This window comes from Giraffa tippelskirchi, chromosome 2 (genome assembly GCF_054371585.1).
Source record: "Giraffa tippelskirchi isolate mGirTip1 chromosome 2, T2T-mGirTip1v1.2.pri, whole genome shotgun sequence".
NCBI lineage: Eukaryota > Metazoa > Chordata > Mammalia > Artiodactyla > Giraffidae > Giraffa > Giraffa tippelskirchi.
The window spans coordinates 83,221,530-83,245,973 of NC_137276.1; the positions used below are offsets into that span (position 1 = coordinate 83,221,530).

A 24,444-nucleotide genomic window follows, 5' to 3' on the forward strand; every position below is an offset into this window, starting at 1 on the left:
GTAGTAGCTAACATTTATATGGGGCCATTGGTTTTAATGAATTTTAATAGCAAGATTGCTTGAATTGAGAAATAGCAGCTCAGTTTTATGGTAAATATCTAGTCTAGAGCAGAAAACCAACACAGTTCTATCTTAAACGAATTATCTTGCTTAAATGAGAAATGTTAGTTAAGTTGACAGTTCTTTTTAAATTAAGAAGAGTTTTTAATTTTTTTCAGGAGCACAAAGAGGGGCAGCTTATATCCATGCCCCGAGAGGTTTGTAGATCATTTGTGAAAATTACAGCAGAAGTCCTTGGATCTCCTCCAGATTTGGAATTATTGACGATTATCTTCAATTTCCTTTTAGCAGTTCATCCTCCTACTAATACTTATGTTTGTCACAACCCCACAAACTTCTATTTTTCTTTGCACATAGGTAGGTATAATCATTTTTGTTAGATCTTGGCTGTTTCCACTTTCATTTTTTCTTCCCGTTTGATCCATGTTTGCTTCATATTCGTTGAATGACCTCTGTGCTAGAAACTGCTCAGTTACACACTGGAATTGGGACAGGGTAGAGTGAACCAGACATAGTCTCTGCCTTCAGACATACAGTGAACCAGACATAGTCTCTGCCTTCAGAGAGCTTAAAAACCAAGAGGTGAGGGTAAATGTATGTGCTGAAATAATTATAATAAATAATAGCTGGCAAGTACCTAATAGATACAAAAGAAGAACTGATTCGATTTCAGGAGAGTTAGAATTTCATCAGACAGATATAGAGAGAGATTTAATACATTAATAATATGCCATGGGCATTGAAGAATTTTGATAGGTATTAATAGATTAGAGAATTACTATCAGGTGAAGAGAGTGACTTAAAGCAAGGAAAAATAGAGAAAATAAAGAATAGTTAATTTTACCTAATATAGGAGATTTATAAAGGAGTAGAGAAATAATATCCTATATGTAGCTTGGGACCATCATTTATTCCACCACACCCAGAACCATATTAAATGAGTCCTTGAATGTAAGATCAGAGAACTTGAACCTGTGTTCTATTCAGGAGTAATTGAAGGATTTTGTTTTGTTGTGTTTGTTTTGAGCCAAAGAATATGATATAAGTTATTACAATAAAATTCAGCATAGAGGAACAACCTGCATAGAAATGAGTTGAAGCTCAGGGAACAGATGAGAACACTGAAGAAAAGTGTTGGGAGAAAGAAGGAAAAAGGAAGCTAAGGATAGAATTATTGGTAGTACTATTTAAAGGATGGAACGAGAAGAGTAATCTCAGTATTTTTTTTTAATGGAATAATCAGATTTTTAAAAGAACTAGGAAAATGTGATGTGATAAGAAAGCAAGCCAGCGTATACATGTGACAAAGCTAGATAGTAAATTTAGAGAGGGAAGCTGATTGTAAACAGCCATGTTAGGCCATGTAATAGTGAATATAATGATACAGCTGCAGTAAAAAGCCAAGTGAAATTATACACCATGACTTTGTATTAGGTTCAGCAAACATCTAGTGAATAAAGTAATGTCAAGATTCTGGTAGCACAGGGTAGTTGCAAAGATGAGTAAAATGTGGTCGCCTCTTTTTAGGAGCTTACAGTCTAGTAAAGGGGAGTGAGGCATAAACAGTAAGTATAACATATGGAAAGCGCAGCAATGCCACTATTTCTTATTCTGGTAGCATAGAGCATTGCAAGGAGCTATTTCCTGGAGGAGGAGATACCTGCTCTGAGTTGAATTGACTAGGAGTTGAAGGGAAGGGCCTTCCAGGCAAAGCAAATGGCTTGGTGTTGCTGACATATTTAATGTAAGGAAGAAGGCTAGTAGAGGGGCATGGAGACAGATCATGGAGATTGTTCTAGATGAGAAACTTGGACTTTATCCAGAGTGGTAGGGAGGCAACAGAGAGCCCTTGGAAGGTTTTAAGCAGAGCTTACCGTTTGATGGAGAGAATGCTGGTAGCTATGAGGATTTGAGGGTGGCCAGATGTCCATCCTGGATATTATTTAGAAGTTTATGATGATAATCCAGGTGAGGGGTGTTAAGAGCCTGCATTATAGCACTGTGCTAAGGATGAGATGAGTTCAAGAAACAAAGTCAGTAGAATCTGGAGACTGATTTGACATGAGTAAGGGAAAGGTTGTGGTCACGGGTGGCTCCCAGATCCTGCGTGGGAAACAGATACTTCTACTACCATGGGAACCAGAGAACAATGCAGGAGTGAATTTAGGGCAGAAGGATGACTCACATTTAGATTTGTTGCATTTAAGAAATCAAGCAGTTGAATTTATAAGTATGAAGCTCAGAAAGGAAGATTAAGCTAGATGTATTAATTTTTGGAGTCATATTGGGGCTGTGTAAAAACAGAAGACATAGACCTTCCCTCAAGTAATGAAGAGATGAACGGTCTCCTTGGAGAGATCATGTTAGCATATAAAAAGTGAACAGTTAGCTGTTAAACTATACAAATAACTAACAGTTGGAATTCAAAGAAAATAGAAGTTAATGTAGCTAGTATTAGTCAACAAAAGAATCTAAAGTAAGAAATTGTAGAGTGTCCTCACATATCAAATATGCATTAGCATAAAGTACACCATTTTTTTGACTTTGAATATTTTTGTAAATGTTTGTATTTAATGACTTGCTTTTAAAGTTGTATTTTTGTTTTATCCTTTTAAAAAATTTTCTCAAAATTTATTTTGATTCTAGATGGCAAGATCTTTCAGGAAAAAGTACAGTCAATCATGTACTTGAGGCATTCTAGCAGTGGAGGAAAGTCTGTTACTAGCCCTGGATTTATGGTAATAAGCCCATCTGATTTTACTGCTTCACCACCTGAAGGTAAACAGACAAACAAAAGTGATAATGAAAGTGTAGCCCTTTCCTATTTAGTTCTGAATATAGATGCATGTTTGCACAACCTGATAGATTAAATAAATGGAAAGCTAAACTTTAAAATTACAGAATATATTTAAGGAATCCATTTACTACTTTCTGATATTAGTAACTCACACTCAGTATAGCAAGTAATTCTCGGGAGAGCTTAGGAGATAGATGAGGCTCATGCTATTTTATTCTGGAATTCTTTGTCCCCCTTTATCACAGTCTTTCATTAAGCTTCTGATTTATTTTCCCATTTTCTTCAAAAGCTTTGTTTGGCTTACTGTTTCCTTTCCATCTGAACTCATTCTGGACAGCTTTACTAACCATGTGAGTGGCTATCCGTACTGCAGCCTCATTGAGATCCTTGACCCTGGGGACCTTCCCTCTACTTTACCTTCCAGTCTGCTTGTGTCCATCTTGGACATCATCAAAGAACACTTCCCACCTCTGAAATTCCAGTCTCCCACTCTCTAGGACAACTTCCTATCTTTCTGGTTTCTTTTTCATCATCCCCAAGTTTTTTCTGCCTGTTTTCCTTTCAGTATAGATTTCATTAGCCAATGAAAGACTAGGTCCTACCTAGTCTTGTCTCCAGCTCTTATACAAATTATTAAATAGGCCAGTAAGATAGAGACATGGATAGGTAGGTGAAGGTATCTGGGTATTAAGCTCCAATTTTCTTTCTCTCCCAAAGAGTTTCGGTTATTCCCTAGCACATCTTATGGCCTTGTATTATAATATTTTAAGTCTGTGTTTTAATTAGTTTTATTTGGAATTTTATAGAATGTGTCATTTTTAAAATTGTTGAGCATCATTCTGAAACTTTTGCTAGTACAATCATGCCCACATTTTCTCCAGGTCATTTGAACAGACCCTTTTGGCAGCCTTATTCCTCCAGCCAAAATCCAGAAATAACTAGGAAGAACTTCTGAACTATGGAGCTATTTTATTGCCACAGAGCCTGAGCTCTAAGCAGTTCATTCAGTCCTTATTTACTGTATATCAGCACTTCTCAAGTTTTAGATGCTGAAAAATCACCTGGAAAGCTTGTTAAAACACAGATCCCTGGGCCCCTGCCTTCTGCATTCTGATTCAGTAGGTCTGGAGTGGAGCGTGAGAATGTACATTTCCAACACAGCGGTGCTGATCCCCGTGCTCCTGGCCCACAGACCACACATTCAGGAGCATTCATTTATATCCCATACACTAAGGGTGAGAGTGATTTTTCTCATCTCCTTCTGTGTAGAATATGAGGAGCAGAAAATTGGAGAGCTGTGGCAAGAAGTGAAAAACTCTTTCCTAGTAATAGCAGCAAAAAGTGACTGCAGAAATGAGGAGTGAGAGAACAGTCTAGGGACATTTAGCCTGGTAATAATAACACCAAGTATGGCTATCACTGCTATTTATTCAGCACATATTTATTATGTGCTCTTCTTACCTTTGAAGAAATGAACACTCATATAATTAAATTATTTACCTAAGGCCGCCTAACTAACCGAACTGTCTCATCAAAAAGCCAACACTCTTTCCACTGTGTTAAACTGTATCCTTGGAACGTCCCTGGTGGTCCAGTGGTTAAGACTTCACCTTTCAATGCAGGGGGTGCAGGTTCAATCCCTGGTCGAGGAGCTAAGATCCTGCATGCCTTGTGGCCAAAAAAAACCAAAGAAAAACATAAGACAGAGACATTTTGTTAACAAATTCAAAAAAGATTTTTTTAAAAAGGTCCACATCAAAAAAAAAAAATCTAAAACAAACTGTATCCTAGTGACTGTTAGCCTGAGGTAAATGGATTTTCACTTAATTCACTTAATTTCACTTCAGTAGGACCATTCATCCCAATAACTTTGAATCATTCAGCCAATATTGTATATTCTATTAAGGAAACAAGAAGAGATAGGTATTTTGGGAAACTTTTAATTGAAAGTAGTTGAAACAAAAATACTTTTAACAGAAATTTTAAGCATTAGTCACTACAGTCATTATCCTGTATGGGTTCACTAACATCACTGGATAAATGGGTTATTACTGTGATTGGGACTGACAGTACAAAAGAGAAGTGGTCCCACTGAGCTGACTTTTCAGTGCTGTTTTCCTATCTACTCTTACCAGGAAACAATTCTTCCAGTGCTGTTCCAAAGCAGGTAACTGCCAGTATGCTGCGTTCTAGAAGCCTCCCAGCATTTCCTACTTCTTCACCTCACATAAAGCCACTAAAACTGACTGGAAGTTTGGGTTGTAGTATTGACAAGTTGCAGAGTTTTGTAGATGATGGCATTGCTTCCCAGCCAGAGAAATGGAGCCCTCCAGGGAGTTCCGAGACACTGGAAAAAAGCAAACAAGATGCCTTCATCAGTAGCTGTGAGTCTGCAAAAACGGTTTGTGAAACAGAAGCTGCCCTTTTGGCCCAAGCGTCTGTCAGTGATGTCCCAAAAGGAGCCTTGGGACTTCCGGCGGTCAACATAGATCAGAAAGACTTGGGAGCAGAGCCCAGATCAGACGACGACAGTCCTGGGGATGAGACCTGCCCACTCCGACCTCTTTACCTAAAGGGACTGGCCTCGTTCCAGCAAAGCCACAGCACCATTGCCAGCCTGGGTCTAGCTTTTCCCTCACAGAATGGCTCTGCAGCTGTCGGCCGGTGGCCAAGTCTTGTTGACAGGAACACCGACGACTGGGAAAATGTTGCTTTTTCTCTCGGTTATGAGCCACATCACAGCCGAACTACAAGTGCTCACAGGTACATGTTTTTTTGTATGACAACCACTTCCTCCCTTTTTTTTTAACTATTTGAAGAATTTCTGTACTTGTAGAAATCTCTTTATTCTGTGACCTCTTTATTATGTAACATAGTACAACATGTACGTTAACAACAAGCAAAGATGCCTTTCTCTTTACTTTAATACTAGGTGATAATTCCATATTTAACTAAAGGCTAAACCATAAATAATTCTTGAAGAAAAGATTATCTTATGGTTTATTTACTTCCATATGATTATTAGAGAAAAACTCTTCAGTTTAGGAAAATTACACAGTTTATTATTGTTCCCCAAAACCATCAGTGAAACTTTCCACAGTGATGGAAATGTTCACCTGTGCTGTCCACTGCAGAAGACACATACTCACTCGAAGTGTGGCCAGTGCAGCTGAGCAACTGAATTTTTAAATAGTTTAAACAGCACAAGTGGCAGTTGAAAAACACAGATGTACAGTAGACTAGTGTTTAGTAGAGTATATATCTAAAAACTACTGGTGATTAAAAACTGATGGCAAATTTGTTAATCATAGTTAAATCAAGAAACATTTTTAAGCCTTATGAACTTACGTTTCACATGTGAAAATTATTATTACTCATCATTGTTCTTAAGGTAATCATAATACACTACTTTTTTCCCTCTGATATTGTGTTTATGACCCTTTGTGGGTCTCTGTTTTAGTGTAACCGAAGACTGCTTGGTACCTATATGCTGTGGGTTGTATGAACTCTTAAGTGGAGTTCTTCTCATCCTGCCTGATGTTATGCTGGAAGATGTGATGGACAGGCTCATTCAAGCAGATACACTTTTAGTCCTTGTCAACCACCCATCACCTGCTGTACAACAAGGAGTTATTAAAGTAAGGGCAAATACTAAATATGTTGCTTTAATTTGGAAGAATAAATATATGTGTACTCTAAAGTTTGAATATACATATTCAAATAGATCTGAAATCTTATTTTATTCTTAAGTATCATGAGCTGATATAGTTTGTTACTGCTTACCCGATTTTTATATGTATTATCATCCAATTTTAAGCCTTCTCCATATATTGCTTTGTATCAGTGTGTTTTTTAAGTCTACTACTTACAAGGAACACATAGATCATTGGAGGTCTCTCCTGAGTGCATTGTCGTCAAATGTTAGACAGTTAACTTCAGGTTTCAGCTCAGATGTCACCTTCTCAGAGAGACTTTCCCGAATCATCTTCTGTCTGGCCTTACTCCTCATTTGCTCTATAATAGCATCCTGGTTATGTCTTATAATTACCTTTTTAATTTGTTTATATACTTTCTTTTACTCTCCCACACTGAAATATAAGCTCTATGAGGGTAGGCATCTTGTGTTTGATATATAAAAGGTCCTAAGTACATTATTGAGTGAATAAAGGTTTGATATGAATGGTTCCCATTAGGAAACAACCCTTTGAAATGGTCTTCAAAGAATCCCACTGTTTTAATTTGATGTGGGACATTGTGTAAGCAGTCTCAGTTCAACCCAGTATTTACTTAGCTTCCATCTCATGTGTAAAACACTGGGCTAGTTGCTCTGTGGGATAAAAGGGAATAAGCCCCTGTATTCAAGAGTTTATAGACCAGTGTGGGAGAGAGACATATACACGAGTAAGTAAAATGTAAGAACTTCTGTGATGGTTGCTTCAGTGGTAGTCTTAATAAAGAAGAATGGGAGCATGCTGCTGCTGCTAAGTCACTTCAGTCGTGTCCGACTCTTAGCGACCCCATGGACTGAAGCCTGCCAGGCTCCTCCGTCCATGGGATTTTCCAGGCAAAAGAGTATTGGAGTGGGGTGCCATTGCCTTCTCTGAATGGGAGTATAGGAAAAGCAAATAATTCTGATGAGGGAACAAGGGCAAGATGCATGCAAAAGGTGTATTTTGTATTATGCTGTAAACTTAGAAAAATTTTTAAGTAGGGCAGTAAAGAGATGTGTGTTTTAGGAAAGAATAGTCTTATCACCACTGTGAGGGAGTGATCGCAGGGGAAAGAGGTGGGAGCACTGTGTTCGCAGGCTAGCACTGTGATCCAGGGGAGAGATGATGAGTCCCTGATCTGGGGAAGTGGGAAGTCAGAGGACTGACAGATTTGAGAGACGTTCCCTGAAATAGGGGAGAGAGACGTTGCTAATTACATGTGGGCAGTCAGGATGAGAAAAGCCCAAAGTGAGATCAGCCTTAAAGTCTAGGAGGATGGTGCTTCTGTGCTCTAAGACCAGAACCATGAAAGAAGTGAGTTTAGAAGGAAAAATAATTACTTTGATTATATATATGTTACATTTAAGACGCTGGGAAAGAGTGAAAATTTAGGCCTATGCTTAGAATAAATAAAATGTCAGGAAGTCTAGAAAAATAGAGGTTTAGGATATATATTTTTGTTCTTTGAGAGAAAGCATTGTACAGTGTTGACTAATTTTTCTTTTTTTCAGAATTAGACACAAATGTTCTACTTATATTCAACTAAGGCTACCTAAGACCTCCAAGACAGAGGCATCATTAGCATTCTATGGTAGTCAGAGAGAAAGTTTTAGGTTTGTTTGCTTTGCTGAAGAGGTGGCCCTTTTTTTTTTTCAGCTTTTTACATTCTATACACATGAAGTTAAGCAGCTTACAACTACAGGTGTAGTACACTGCCTGATTTGTATATGTTATATAAAATTTTAATATATTATCTAAATTGTCTCAATTTTTTTCCTTAGCTATTAGATGCATATTTTAATAGAGCATCCAAGGAACAAAAAGATAAATTTCTGAAGAATCGTGGGTTTTCTTTACTAGCCAACCAGTTGTATCTTCATCGGGGAACTCAGGAATTGTTAGAATGCTTCATTGAAATGTTCTTTGGGCGACATATTGGCCTTGATGAAGAGTAAGTGGGTTCTTCCCTTCATGAGAATTGGGGATCTTTTGTCTTAAATGTAAAATTTATTAAACTGACTCAAAATTATTCTATCACATTTAGAAAAAAATCTGCTAGAAGTCATTTTCCAGGTGAACCAGTTTATTATTTTTCATGTGATATTCTTTTTATAACTTCTTCCTTTGCATTTCATTCACTAGCTAGGCACTGAAAAGAAAGAAATGCTGCATCAAATGAAAGAAAGTGATATTTAAGATTTGGCATACAGTGTTAACCTGAGAAGAAGGTGGCCCCCATAGTCTCAGCAGCAGATTACATGAGGGATCCATAGACAGGCTCCTGACTCCCTTCAGGGATGCTCATTATCTGAGAGAAGAGTAAACCGGCATACTGATCACTGAGCTTGGGCCCTGGTGTAATGCTCATGGATTAATGAATAAGTGCAAAACTTAAAATTTTTCTCACAAGCCAGAAGTTTGGCAGAAAGGTTAAGCTGTTATTTCTATATCTGATAAAGTAGAGAGAAATGTGTCTTTTTGTTAAGTGTCTGCTACTTGTTTGCAAGTAGGCCAGTTCAAAACTATTAATTGTAGCACTGACAATATTGCTTTTCATTTGCATAAGCTTTTGGCTTTGTCAAAGCAATTCTGCATCATCTCATTTGATTCTCACAAGAGCCTTCAGAAGAAAGTAGAGCAGATATCATCACACACATTTGACAGATAAGGAAAATGAGGTGTAAAACACATCAATAACTTCCCTCCATCACAGAGGCAAATAGTATACAGGAACTCAAAATCAGGTCAACAAAATGGCCAATATTGCAATCATTTTTTCCTTATTTCATGGTTAGTTGCTTCTAACATGCTCTTAATTGTGTATTATTTATTATAGATTTGATATGGAAGATGTGAAAAACATGGGACTTTTTCAGAAGTGGTCTGTCATTCCTATACTGGGACTAATAGAGACCTCCTTATACGACAATGTGCTCTTGCATAATGCTCTCTTACTTCTTCTCCAAATATTAAATTCTTGTTCTAAGGTAGCAGATATGTTGTTGGATAATGGTCTACTCTACGTGTTATGTAATACAGTAGCAGCCCTGAATGGATTAGAAAAGAAGTAAGTTTAAGTCATTATTTAAAACTACCTCTGATTAACAACTTTGGAAGGGAAAAAATTTTAGTAGCAGGTTACATTAAAGCATCTGATATTCCATAATATTTTCAAAGAATTTCTTTCCTTCAAATCTGATTAGATTGGATTTGAGAGGGTATATTTTCCATCATTTTTCCATAAAGTTTGATTTTTTTTAAAAAAGATATTTATATGACCTACATTTAGGTATTTAGAACCTGAAAACAAGGAACAAATTTGTGTGTATCCTCAGTCGCTTCAGTCATGTCCAACTCTGTGACCCCTCTGTCCATGGGATTTCCCAGGCAGGAATACTGGAGTGGGTTACCATTTCCCTCTCTGAGGAATCTTCCTGACCCAGGGATCAAACCTGCAACTCCTGCATTGGCAGTCAGATTCTTACCACGTGAGCCACCTAGGAAGCCCCTGAAAAAATTTACCTGTCCTCAAATATATTTACCAAGCTTCCACTATGGTCTTATAGAAAGTATTATCCCCCTCCAGAATAGGAAATTGAGACTTTGAGGGATATAATAACTTGTTGCAGATCATATAGCTAGTAAATAGAGAACTTGAGGCTGAATCTTCTCACTTCAAAAGTCTCTGCTTTACAGTCAACATACTCTCCCACTTTTCCTACCCACTGTTTTCTCCCGCTGTTAACTACCATACTGAATTAACTTTTTTAAAATTTATTTATTTTTAATTGAAAAATAATTGCTTTACAGTGTTGTGTTGGTTTCTGTCATATATCAACTGAATCGGGCAGAAGTATACATATGTCCCCTCAGTCAGAAGTACATTGGCGAATGGTTGCCCACCAGATTGATAAACAACTTTAAAAAATATGTTAGAAGGTTATATTTTTATTTGGGTTTTGTGCCTTTGGTTTTCTCATTTATGATATACAGTGTAACATTTTTATTAGCATAATATTAATGTTAGAAATTTTCAGAAGCACCATCTTACTGCATGTTAAAGCATTAAATATTAATATACTTTTGCAGAGAAGGCAGAGCGTATCCTCAGTGATTCTCTAAGCCAGGGAGACTCTCTCGGTATAAGAGAGAATTTGTAGTCAGCTTAGTTCAGTTTTCACTGGGCACCTGTCTTATTTCAGTTCAGTCGCTCATTCGTGTCTGACTCTTTGCAACCCCATGAGCTGCAGCACGCCAGGTCTCCCCGCCCAACACCAACTCCTGGACCCCACCCAAACTCATGTCCGTTGAATCGGTGTTGCCATCCAGCCATCTCATCCTCTGTCCTCCCCTTCTCCTCCCGCCTTAAACCTTTCCCAGCATCAGGATCTTTTCCAATGAGTCAACTCTTCGCATCAGGTGGCCGAAGTATTGGAGTTTCAGCTTCAACATCAGTCCTTCCAATGAACACCCAGGACTGATCTCCTTTAGGATGGACTGGTTGGATCTCCTTGCAGTCCGAGGGACTCTCAAGAGTCTTCTCCAACACCACAGTTCGAAACTATCAATTCTTCGGCACGCAGCTTTCTTCACCATCCAACTCTCACATCCATACATGACCACTGGAAAAACCATAGCCTTAACTAGACGGACCTTTGTTGGCAAAGTAATGTCTCTGCTTTTTAATATGCTGTCTAGGTTGGTCATAACTTTCCTTCTTTTAATTTCATGGCTGAAATCACCATCTGCAGTGATTTTGGAACCCCAAAAAATAAAGTCTGACACTGTTTCCACTGTTTCCCCATCTATTTCCCATGAAGTGATGGGACCAGATGCCAAGATCTTAGTTTTCTGAACGTTGAGCTTTAAGCCAACTTTTTCACTCTTCTCTTTCACTTTCATCAAGAGGTTCTTTAGTTCTTCTTCACTTTCTGCCATAAGGGTGGTGTCATCTGCATATCTGAGGTTATTGATATTTCTCCCGGCAGTGTTGATTCCAGCTTGTGTTTCTTCCAGCCCAGCGTTTCTCATGATGTACTCTGCATATAAGTTAAATAAGCAGGGTGACAATATACAGCCTTGACGGACTCCTTTTCCTATTTGGAACCAGTCTGTTGTTCCATGTCCAGCTCTAACTGTTGCTTTCTGACCTGCATACAGGTTTCTCAAGAGACAGGTCAGATGGTCTGATATTCCTATCTCTTGAAGAATTTTCCACAGTTTATTGTGATCCACACAGTCAAAGGCTTTGGCATAGTCAATAAAGCATAAATAGATGTTTTTCTGGAACTCTCTTGCTTTTTTGATGATCCAGTGGATGTTGGCAATTTGATCTCTGGTTCCTCTGCCTTTTCTAAAACAAGCTTGAACATCGGTTCATGTATTGCTGAAGCCTGGCTTGGAGAATTTTGAGCTTTACTTTACTAGCGTATGAGATGAGTGCAATTGTGTGGTAGTTTGAGCATTCTTTGGCATTGCGTTTCTTTGGGATCGAAATGAAAACTGACCTTTTCCAGGCCTGTGGCCACTGCTGAGTTTTCCAAATTTGCTGACATATTGAGTGCAGCACTTTCAGAGCATCATCTTTGAGGATTTGAAATAGCTCAACTGGAATTCCATCACGTCCACTAGCTTTGTTTGTAGTGATGCTTCCTAAGGCCCACTTGACTTCACATTCCAGGATGTCTGGCTCTCGGTGAGTGATCACACCATCGTGATTAACTGGGTCGTGAAGATCTGTTTTGTACAGTTCTTCTGTGTATTCTTGCCACCTCTTCTTCATATCTTCTGCTTCTGTTAAGTCCATACCATTTCTGTCCTTTATTGAGCCCATCTTTGCATGAAATGTTCCCTTGGTATCTCTAATTTTCTTGAAGAGATCTCTAGTCTTCCCCATTCTATTGTTTTCCTCTCTTTCTTTGCATTGATCACTGAGAAAGGCTTTCTTATCTCTCCTTGCTGTCCTTTGGAACTCTGCATTCAAATGGGTATATCTTTCTTTTTCTCCTTTGCTTCTCGCTTCTCTTCTTTTCCCAGCTATTTGTAAGGCTTCCTCAGACAGCCATTTTGCTTTCTTGCATTTCTTTTTCCTGGGGATGGTTGATCCCTGTCTCCTGTACAATGTCACAAACCTCTGTCCATAGTTCATCAGGCACTCTATCTGTCAGATCTTGTCCCTTAATCTATTTGTCACTTCCACTGTAAAATCATAAGGGATTGGATTTAGGTCATACCTGAATGGTTTAGTGGTTTTCCCCACTTTGTTCAATTTAAATCTGAATTTGGCAATAAGGAGTTCATGATCTGAGCCACAGTCAGCTCCCGCTCTTGTTTTTGCTGACTGTATAGAGCTTCTTCATCTTTGGCTGCAAAGAATATAATCAATCTGATTTCGGTGTTGGCCTTCTGGTGATGTACGAGTGTAGAGTCTTCTCTTGTGTTGTTAGAAGAGGGTGTTTTCTATGACCAGTGTGTTCTCTTGGCAAAACTCTGTTACCCTTTTCCCTGCTTCATTCTGTACTCCAAGGCCAAATTTGCCTGTTACTCAGGTGTTTCCTGACTTCTTACTTTTGCATTCCAGTCCTCTATAATGAAAAGGACATCTTTTTTGGGTGTGTGTTCTAAAAGGTCTTGTCAGTTCAGTTCAGTAGCTCAGTCGTGTCCGACTCTTTGCGACCCCATGAATTGCAGCACGCCAGGCCTCCCTGTCCATCACCAACTCCCGGAGCTTACCCAAACCCATGTCCATCCAGTCGATGATGCCGTCCAACCATCTCATCCTCTGTCGTCCCCTTCTCCTCCTGCCCCCAATCCTTCCCAGCATAAGGGTCTTTTCCAATGAGTCAACTCTTCACATGAGGTGGCCAAAGTATTGGAACGTCTTGTAGGTCTTCACAGAATCGTTCAACTTCAGCTTCTTCAGCGTTACTGGTCGGGGCATAGACTTGGATTACCGTGATACTGAATGGTTTGCCTTGGAAACAGAGAGATCATTCTGTCGTTTTTGAGATTGCATCCAAGTACTGCATTTTGGACTCTTTTGTTGACTATGATGGCTACTCCATTTCTTCTAAGGGGTTCCTGCCCACAGTAGTAGATAAAATGGTCATCTGAGTTAAATTCACCCATTCCAGTCCATTTTAGTTCGCTGATTCCTAGAATGTCAATGTTCACTCTTGCCATCTCCTGTTTGACCACTTCCAATTTGCCTTGATTCATGGACCTAACATTCTAGATTCCTATGCAGTGTTGCTCTTCACAGCATCAGACCTTGCTTCTATCACCAGTCACATCCACAACCAGGTGTTGTTTTTACTTTGGCACCATCCCTTCATTCTTTCTTAAGTTGTTTCTCCACTGATCTCCATTATCAAATTGGGCACCTACGAACCTGGGATGTTGATCTTTCAGTATGCTATCTTTTTGCCTTTTCATACTGTCTTATTAGGATCTGTGTTTTGGGCAGATGAGAAATACAAAATATTGTATTTCCTCAAAACATCTAGTCTTGATTGCAGTACAGTACATGAAATTGGTAGAACTTGGAAAGAGTACCAGCAGGCTCCTTCTAAGAGCTGTTTGTTACTGCTATTGTTTTAAATAAATTGTACTTACAGAATGTCCCTACATGCTACTCTATTGATTGGCCTCAAAAGTTACCATTTCTAACTCTTGCTTGATTTTGAAAATGTGGAGTGGGGTAGCTTAATATCACACACTGAGGTGGATGATCAAGGTTAAAAATTGAGGGACAGAAGTAACTAATTCATATTTATTAGGTACTTACAAGTGATTACTGTGGGCTTCCCCAGTGGCTCAGTGGTAAAGAATCTGCCTGCAGTGCAAGAGATGTAGGAGACACAGGTTCAGTCCCTGAGTCAGGATAATCCCCTGGAGGAGGGCATGGCAACCCACTCCAGTATCCTTGCTTGGAGAATTCCATGGACAGAGGAGCCTGGTGGGCTATAGTTCATAGGGTAGCAAAGAGTCGGACATGACCAAAGCAACTGAGCATACACACAAGTGATTAATACATGTTCAAATCTTTGTCTCTTTTAACCCTTAAAATAACCATACTTTGTGTAAGTGGGATTCAGAGAGGTCAATTAATTTATTCAGAGTCACCATCTTTGAGAAGCCTCAGAATATACCTCTTCATACCCATAGAACCTTCGGTGGCTGGGAATCTAGTGGTGCATGCCCACAGTATCTTGTGTTAATCTCTCTTGTTACACTTACTACCATTTACTGGTAATAGTTATCTGTTCACTTGTCTGGTCCTCTGCAAGCTGAATTTTGACAGGAGTCAAAGTCTTTCTTTTTATCTGTCCCTAGCCTGTAGTTCATATGACCTGCCATAGAGTAAGCATGGATAAACATCAAATGAATGCATGAATGAATGCATGCTAACAGAACAGGAATTTAAACCAGTTCTTTTTGCCTTAAATTATTTGTTCTTTTTCTTTAGCGTTCCTTTGAACGAATACAGATTACTTGCTTGTGATATACAGCAACTTTTCATAGCAGTTACAATTCATGCTTGCAGTTCCTCAGGCTCACAGTATTTTAGAGTTATTGAAGACCTTATTGTACTGCTTGGATATCTTCAAAATAGCAAAAGCAAGAGGACCCAAAGTAAGATTTAATTTTTATGAATTGGGGGGAACAGTTGTATAATAGCCAAAAACGTTATTAGAAACTCATCTCTTTCTCTGACTTCTGTAGAGAGAGTGGGTTAGAGGAGAGGAAACTGTTTTACTAAATGTTCACCCTTAACTTTGTTTACTGGCTTTAAAAAGAAGCCTTTTTAAGTGGCAAAAATTACAAGTGACACCCTGATGTAATTAGTAGCTGACAACATATCATTTAAAGAAGCTGCTGATTTTTCTTGCCAAGTAGAATTAAAGGCTTATGTTGAATAATAATACCCTTTAATTTTCTTTAGTGGCAAATATGAAAGTGAATATGGGGCAGAAAAATGTGAGAATTTCGGGCTAAACTTTTGCCTTCTATATTAAAAAGCCTATTCTTTTAAGACAATTACATGAAATGAAATACATTTGTGAGCTAGTATTATTCCATTGAATTTTTTATAGTGGTCCTTCGGAAATTTGCTTTAAAATTGCTTTTAAAGACAGTTCAAAAATGTTTACTACCATCAAGAACATGTGATCAAAATTTTAAAATTTAAGTCTAATAAAATATTATTGGCAGTTTTGATATTGCTTTAGTATTAATATAAAAGTCAACTCAATTACAATCACATAGCTTGAAAACATTCTAGTATCTTCTGTTTTTAGATATGGCTGTTGCTCTACAGTTTAGAGTTCTCCAGGCTGCTATGGAATTTATAAGGACCACCGCAAATCATGACTCTGAAAACCTTACAGATTCACTTCAATCACCTTCTGCTCCCCATCATACAATGTTTCAAAAGCGAAAGAGCATTGCTGGTGAGTGTTTAAATAATATTTTACTAATTATAAACAGAAGGTAGCCTGACTCTCCTATATTCTTATATCACTCACATTTTATTTTATTTTTTTTAAATTAGTTTATTTATCTATTTTTTAACTTTACAATATTGCATTGGTTTTGCCATACATTGACATGAATCCACCATGAGTGTACATGTGTTCCCCTTCCAGAATCCCCCTCCCACCTCCCTCCCCATCCATCCCTCCGGGTCATCCTGGTGCACCAGCCCCGAGTACCCTGTATCATGCATTGAACCTGGACTGGCGATTCGTTTCACATGTGATAATTTACATGCTTCATTGGTATTCTCCCATATCATCCTGCCCTCTCCCTCTCCCGTAGAGTCCATAATACTATTCTATATATCTGTGTCTCTTTTGTTGTCTCACATACAGGGTTATCTTTACTGATTTACTAAATTCCATATATATGTGTTAATATACTGTATTGGTGTTTTTCTTTCTGGCTTACTTCACTCTGTATAATAGGCTCTGGTTTCATCCACCTCATTAGAACTGATTTGAATGTGTTCTTTTTAATGGCTGAGTAATATTCCATTGTATCACTCAGATTTTAAAACATTGCTTTGTTCAGAAGTTCAACTGTAGTGTTTGAGAAGGTTTTCCTCCCAGAGGAAATTATTCTCTAGCTTTCTCTTCAGTGCTGTTCTCTTTCAGTTATCTCTTGAGCTCCTACCATGTGCCAAGCACTGTGTTAAATGTTGAAGATGCAAGGATTAAAAAAGACACAGATTCTACCTTTCTACCGTAAAATAGTAGAGAAATACAGAGGATAGAAATAGAGACCATACAGAGCTGGGCAACCTGATTTACATGTAGGGTTAGGGAAATCTCTGAGGAAGTAAGGTTTCAATATAAGGGATGAGAAAGGAATTAGAGAAGTCAGTGAGTGTTACAGGCAGAATGAACAGCTGATGTGCAGGTCCTGAGGTAGCAAAAAGCTAAGCTTGTTCAGAGAACTGAAAGAAAGCCATATACCTGGAGTGTAGTCCTTGATGAGATGGTGCCACCGGGTGAGGTGCTGCAGGATGGCATAAACCAGTTCATATGGGCCATGTTAAGTAGCTTTGATTTTATCCTAATGGGAAGTTGTCAGAGGCTTTTAAGTAGGTGACATGACATAACCAGACTTTCATTTCATAAAGACAGCTCCAGTTTCTGTGTACAGAGTGGATTCAAAGAAAGTGGGAAAGGCAGTGGGAAGTGCAGGGTTTATTGCAGTAGTCAGGGCAGGAGATAATGGTGGCTTAGACGTGATTACTATATGTACCTTAGGGCTTGCTGTAAATGAGGGTATATCATCAAATTATAATTTTTAATATTGTTAGACTTGTTTTTTTCCCAAAAAATATGCTCTGATGTTTATACACATTAATTCAGAAAGATAGTATAAACACTCCCCATATTGACTTTATGTATATACACACATATACATATATATCTCTATATAGTGAATATATATGTACATAGACAGGCACTCATGCACACACACACACACACACACACACATTTCTCCAGAGTACTTGGTAAATTGAGATTTAATCAACCCTTACAGTCTTAAGGGCTTTTAAATCCAAATCTTTCTTCTACTTATGGTAAACTACTTCATTGTGTTGGGTGCTATGCCAAAGTTTAGAACCATATGAAATACTCTTCTGTAGAGAAAAGCTATTAAATATACATTGTTTCACAGGAATATGTTTGTTGCTGTTGTTCTGTAGCTGAGTCATGTCTGACTGCAACCTCATGAACTGCAGTAAGCTAGGCTTATGCAGCACTCCAGGAATGTTTTCATTATACCAAACAAAATCTTAGGTAGATAAAACTTGTAATACATCCACATAACTAAACGTATTGTCCTATAATTCCTTCCTTAATTTAGTATATTAGTGTAGTCTCTCCTCTTGGACTTCCCTCTTTTATTCTGGGTTGAATTCCATCTTTTAGCAAGACTGGCAGTAGTGCTCAGCTGCCTGCATGACAGAAGGTGCCTTTTAGACCGTTTTTCCTTTGCAGGATTTCTTAGTTAGTCAGAGACTACTACTTAGGTGGAACCTCCCTCTGTTGATAGAGGAAAGTACATTTACTACTTTCACAAATTCCTGCTATTTCTTCCTTCTTGATATTTCTCATTCTCACGTCCATTTCTTCTTTGCTTTTCTACCTAGATCCCTGCTTTAGTTTCTTTTCTGCTTGTGCCTGGGCTAACACAACGCCCTTGTGCTAATTTCTGTTTGATCTGTAATTCCTCTTATCTATGATTTCTCTTAACAGTTTGTCCTCTCTCTCTTCAGTTACTAGTCTTTTTATCACCTAGAGCCTAAAGGCCCTGCAGAGCTCCAAGTTTGCTATTGTTTATTTTTCCTTTCAGTCATTTTTGAAGTGGATAATAGACTTTTAGTTCTTTCTCTAAACCATTCTTTTTTTCCCCTAAGTCCTATAGCCTCTTCTACTGGGGTTATATTTTTCATACTGTCTAAGTAAATGCAATTGCTGTATGCCACATGAGGCTTATAGAATTCTAAAAATTTTCAACTTAATAAAAGACCTTGAAAGTCATCCAGTCCAGCTTCCTCTTGTCACAGATCCACCGAGGCCTAGAATTAGAAACTGCTGGATGGAGGCCCCACACCCATCTCTTTGTGTCCTTTCACACCCACTCCTTCCAGGTTTGTTATATCAGAGTTAGGATGACTTGCTTAAACTAAGAACGTAATCTGATAATATTATCCTTGAATATATCCCAGATATGAATTTTTCTTTTTATTTGCTCCATTTTTGTCTCAAAGGTGACTACACACCAAGCTGTATTAACTGATAAAAATACTGATTACCTAAAATACTGGACAGTCTAAAATGCTATTAAAATATTTCAATATCTTGCAGGATGAGTCATTAAAACCTATTGTAAGTAATGTTTATAGAGGCTATTTGTGGACTTTGATATATGCTTTCATAATTTTAAAAAAGGTTCAATTCCAATGAAGGATTCCATTATTCCTCACCTACCAAGACGTCATTTTGGTTCCTATGGTCATCTTCCGATGCCCTTCTCCTTCAGTCCATTAAATCAAGACTCAGTTACCTGCTTTTCTCCTGGATCCACTCCCTGTGGGGTGCCTCTTGGAGCAGGTGCAGTAATGGTGCTGGAAGCCACTCCTGCCTCTTCAGCCTGAGGAAATCTTTCTCAGGAAATGTTTTGTGTAGGATTGAATCACATGTGATGCATGTTTCAAATCATTTTAATAATAAATTACTGAAATTACACTCTCCTTTCTGAGTTCTTCACTGTATTTGACTGATTTCTACTATGTCACTATGTACATGTTTCAAAACTAATTTATAAAATTCAGCAATGTTAAGTACCCAAAAATAGTAATGTTCTTGGTAAAACATGATGTGCTTTAAAAAAATCAATTGATTATTTTGGAATACAAAGAAGTGAAACGGTATTTGAAAATGTTTGAATATATACACCCTTCTAATTGAGTTTTTCAGAGGACTAAAATTTTGCCAAAGGATATCCATCCTACTAAGCTATGTCACAAGCTATAGCATTGTTATTTTCGACTTTGAAATCAGAGGTACTGTTGCACTTCTTCAAAGAGGGAAAGACATCACATTCTCTTAATCACTCTCTTTCCTTGTATAAATTAACTTTGAATTAAATTATGTTCTTTTCATTATCTGATAATCAAAAAGTTATAGCAGAAATGGTTTCTTTGATCCTTGTTAACTCCAGCACTTGATGTTTTAATTTATATACTTAAAGGTCCTCGAAAATTTCCCCTTGCTCAAACTGACTCTCTTCTGATGAAAATGCGTTCAGTAGCAAGTGATGAACTTCATGTGATGATGCAACGGAGAATGAGCCAAGAGAACCCTGTCCAGGCGACTGAAACAGAGCTTGCACAGAGATTGCAGAGGCTCACCGTTTTCGCAGTTAACAGGATTGTTTATCAAGGTAGGATTAGAGAATAAATGTGTTCTTGCTCAGATATTGAAATGAGAATAATTTAAGAGAGGGGCTTTGCTGGTGGCTCAGACAGTAAAGAGAACTGACTAAATTTCAGGTTTTTTAACAGCATTAAAAAATGTTTGGCATCCATACTAGTAAAAGAATTTATTTGGAACCAGTAGCCTTGAATAAAATTCTGCTTTTTAATATGTTAAATGCTGGCCTAGACTGACCATTGAAATTTAAAATAGTATAGCACCTCCAATATATTTTTTAAACTTTTTTTGAAGTAGTCATAGATTCACATGCAATTGTTAGGAAATATTACAGAGAGATTCTGTGTACCCTTTACCCAGTTTCCCCCTTGGATCTTGTAAAACTATAGTTCAGTATCAACACTGGGATATTGACATCACTACACTCAAGAAAAAGGACATGTCCATCCTTATAAGAATCTATATGTTGCCTTTTAGAGCCACATCCACTTTTCTCCCATACCCACCCCTTCCTTAATCACTGGCAACTATCAATCTGTTCTCCATTTCTATATTTTCATCATTTCAAGGAAGTTAAATAAGTGGAATCATACAGTATATAACCATACAGTAAGCGTAAGATTGACTTTTTTCACTCAGCATAATTCTCTCGAGAGTCATCCTGCATGTTGCATGTATCAATAATCTGTTCCCTTTTTGTTTTTGGTAAGTAATGTTCCATAGCATGGATGTACAGTTTAATCATTTACCTGTTGAAAGACAGTCTGTGTACTTTCCAGTTTGGGGCTATTACAAATAAAGCTAGCTGCTGTAAACATTTTTGTGAAAGTTTCTGTGTGAACTCAGGTCTTTGCTTTTCTTGGATAAATATCCAAGAGTGCAATTTCTAGGTGGTATGACGGTTGTATGTTTTGTTCTTGCTACGGAACTGCCAGACTTTTCTAGAGTGGCAGTATAATTTTACATTCCTACCAGCAATGTATGAGTGATCCAGTTTTCTTCATGTCTTCACCAGCATTAGAAGTTTCACTGTTTTCAGTTTTAGCCATTCTGATAGATGATGTTGGGCTATCACTTTGTGGTTTCAAGGTGTACTTCTATGGGAGCTAATGATTTATATGTTTATGTATGAACTTTAATGCCTATAACAAACACTAAAAAAGCTATGCAAAGAAATATACTCAAAAACAATACAAATAAGCCAAAATTCTAAAAAAGTTCAGGTGACACCCGTTTTTTTTTAACTTTTCTAATTTATATTTGGGACAACCAGCCTCTAGAGTAAACTGTGAAATTGAACTGTTATCACATGCACAACAGTTAATGGGATAGCATGTTCAGTTAAACAGGTCTGCATATCTATCTAATGTAAATATCGCATGGTCTTTATGTTTAATTTGTACAAGAACCTTCATGACTTTAACAATTTTGTAGTTTAATTCATCTTTGTTAGTAAAATAAAGCTTTAATTTAGAATTGCATGACTCATGTATGCTTAAATTTCTGCATTGTTTTAGGTGAATTCACTTTCTCTAGTATATTGTATTTTTTACATCAAATAACAGCTATTACACGTTTACATTGTGACAACTGAACTAGTAATTACATAGAATATTTTTGCCACTATCATTTGTAATGGCTCAGTATTAGTGATTTGACTAATTTTTTATTCTTCTTTTAATTCAAAGAATTTAATCCAGATATTATTGACATTTTGAGTACTCCAGAAAGTGCCACTCAAAGCAGGACCTCAGCTTCCCAGACTGAAATTTCTGAAGAAAATACTCATCATGAACAGCCTTCTGTTTTCAATCCATTTCAGAAAGAAATGTTCATGTATCTGGTAGAAGGATTCAAAGTATCTAGTGTGAGTAAATTAGTTACATGGGAAATGTTCATTCACAAAGAAGGAGTAGAGGTTTTATGTGTCTGTATTCAGTTCAACTCAGTTGCTCAGTTGTGTCTGACTCTTTGCCACCCCATGGACTGCATCACGCCAGGCTTCCTGTCCATCACCAACTCCCGGAGCTTGCTCAAACTCATGTCCATTGAATTGGTGATGCCATCCATCTCATCCTCTGTCATCCCCTTCTCTCTCAGGAGGAAAAGTGTCTGTATTACATGTTTTCAAAATCATATCCTTACACTTTCACAGACTTTTCTGAAACTCAGACAACTTGAATTTTAATAATGAAGTAAAATGTATTGCTAATTTGCCTTTTTCAGAACTACTTACTTCATACAGCATTGGTTTTTAAGTCTATAACCCAAAAGCTATTTTCTAATATTATAATTTATTAAATAAAATCAGCATCAGAAAAGAATAGGAATTTGATGATTACCATGAGAGCTTAAACTAATAACCTGTTTTTAAAGGACTTTATTTATAGCTGCTTACTCTAGAGTTATTATTATGGATAATTATGAAGTACAGATGTTGGCTTAAACATATCTAATATCTTCAAAATTATGTAGAGAATACTGAGAAGCATCAGGCTCCATTTATCATCAACTCACTTATGTTTTTGTGGGTCATTTATAGTTGAACATAGGGAAAAAAATTGGTCAGTACGCTCATAGATAACAAAGGCTAATCTAATTCTAGCAGAACTCATAAATCATGATTCTGCCAATATAACTAGATTTGGTTGTCTGCAGGTTCCACTTAGAACTGAGCCATTCACACAGAGCCCTTAGGACTAGGAGTAACTGGAGAGCCCTTTCCAAAACTCAAAATAAACTCTAAAATGTACTGATTCCAATTTTTAAACCAGATACAGGATATTTGATCAGGATTGGGTTAACCCTGTGGGACCACCATTGAAAGCACAGCTTATGTGGTTATTTATTAAGGGATATTGATGGTTAATTTATATACAATTCTTAATTTGTGACAGTTTTACTCAATATTTTAGTCTTCCCTGGTGTCTCAGTGGTAAAGAATCTGCCTTCCAGTACAGGAGGCAAGGGTTCGATCCCTGGGTCAGGAAGATCCTTTGGAGAAGGAAATGGCAACCCACTGTAGTATTCTTGCCTGGAAAATCCCATGGACAGAGAAACCTGATGGGCTACAGTCTATGTATGCATGCTAAGTTGCTTCAGTTATATCTGACTTTGTGATCTTATGGACTGTAGCTCGCCAGGCTTCTCTGTCCATGGGATTCTCCAGGCAGGACTACTGAAGTGGGTTTCTATGCCCTCCTCCAAGGGATCTTTCCAAGTCAGGGATCAAACCTGAGTCTCTTATATCTCCTGCATTGGCAGACAGGTTCTTTACCACTAGCACCACCTGGTCCATTGGGTCGCAAAAGAGTCAAATGCAACTTAGCAACTAAACAACAACAACAAACAGCAATATTCAATATTTTAGTACTAATTCAAGCCTCTATTATGAATCCTTCTCTTTTATATTGTAAAATCCAGGTGGGCTTATTTACCGTTGTTCCTTGATGGTTCTTTTTTTTTTTTTTTTTTTTTGCCATTTAAAATTTCCAAACCCTGGGTAATTTTTTTAAGTGTCTTAGAACTTCAGCTTCTTTATCTCTCCCTTTTTAAATTGTGGTAAAATATACATAACATAAATTTTGCTACTTTAACAATTTTTAAATGTACAAATCAGTGACATTAAGTCCATTCACATTGTTGTGCAACCATTACCACTGTCCATCCCTAGAAATTTTTCTGTTATCAGAAACTGAAACTCTGTGTTCATTAAACAGTAACTCCCCATTAGCCTCTCCCCTAGTCCCTGATAAACCACTATCCTATTAGTATATATTGCACTTGTTTATCCATTCATCCATCAATGGTTATTTGGATTGTTTCTACCTTTAGGCTATTTTGAATGATGCCACTATAAACATTGATGTAAATCCATCTCTTTTAAAACCCTGTTTGTGTGGATGTGTATATCTTCCTAATTTCAACTGTTTGAAAATTCTCAAATAAAACATGTTCCATGATTTTTTAGGGCTGTGTTGAGGTTATTATATTATTGCTTAAGAAATTTGATCCTAATTCATTCCTGTTTTGATTTAAGGCTTCAGGTAAAACCGGTAGTTCCAAACAGCAGTGGGTTAAAATCTTATGGTCTTGTAAGGAAACCTTCCGAATGCAGCTTGGGAGACTGCTCGTGCATATGTTGTCTCCAGCCCACCCTTCACAAGAAAGAAAGCAAATTTTTGAAATAGTTCGTGAACCAAATCATCAGGAAATACTACGAGACTGTCTTAGCCCATCCCTGCAAGTAAGTACCCCAATACTTCATAAGTAATAACTGTTATAAAACTGTACAAATCAAGAACTGAATTTAAACTGTATTTTCATGCCAAATACCATGAATATAGTTTTCTAACCAAACAAATATTTTCTGAGGTCTTCCGTCAGATGCCATTTACCAGAGTCAATTTGTTTAATCTGTTTAATT

The 24,444-nt window shown here is 37.5% G+C and overlaps 1 protein-coding gene across 1 annotated transcript in view; it reads left to right on the top strand.

Annotated features, from left to right (window-relative positions):
* Nucleotides 1–24,444, top strand: part of LYST (lysosomal trafficking regulator) — a 167,462-nt gene that overhangs the window by 84,225 nt on the left and 58,793 nt on the right. The window contains exons 21-31 of the mRNA XM_081569436.1: nt 219–417; nt 2,707–2,838; nt 4,993–5,620; nt 6,318–6,495; nt 8,349–8,518; nt 9,404–9,634; nt 15,035–15,201; nt 15,867–16,019; nt 19,837–20,028; nt 21,707–21,885; nt 24,058–24,264. Of these exons, the coding sequence (XP_081425562.1) occupies nt 219–417; nt 2,707–2,838; nt 4,993–5,620; nt 6,318–6,495; nt 8,349–8,518; nt 9,404–9,634; nt 15,035–15,201; nt 15,867–16,019; nt 19,837–20,028; nt 21,707–21,885; nt 24,058–24,264 (2,436 nt within the window). The remainder of the gene's footprint in view (nt 1–218; nt 418–2,706; nt 2,839–4,992; nt 5,621–6,317; nt 6,496–8,348; nt 8,519–9,403; nt 9,635–15,034; nt 15,202–15,866; nt 16,020–19,836; nt 20,029–21,706; nt 21,886–24,057; nt 24,265–24,444) is intronic.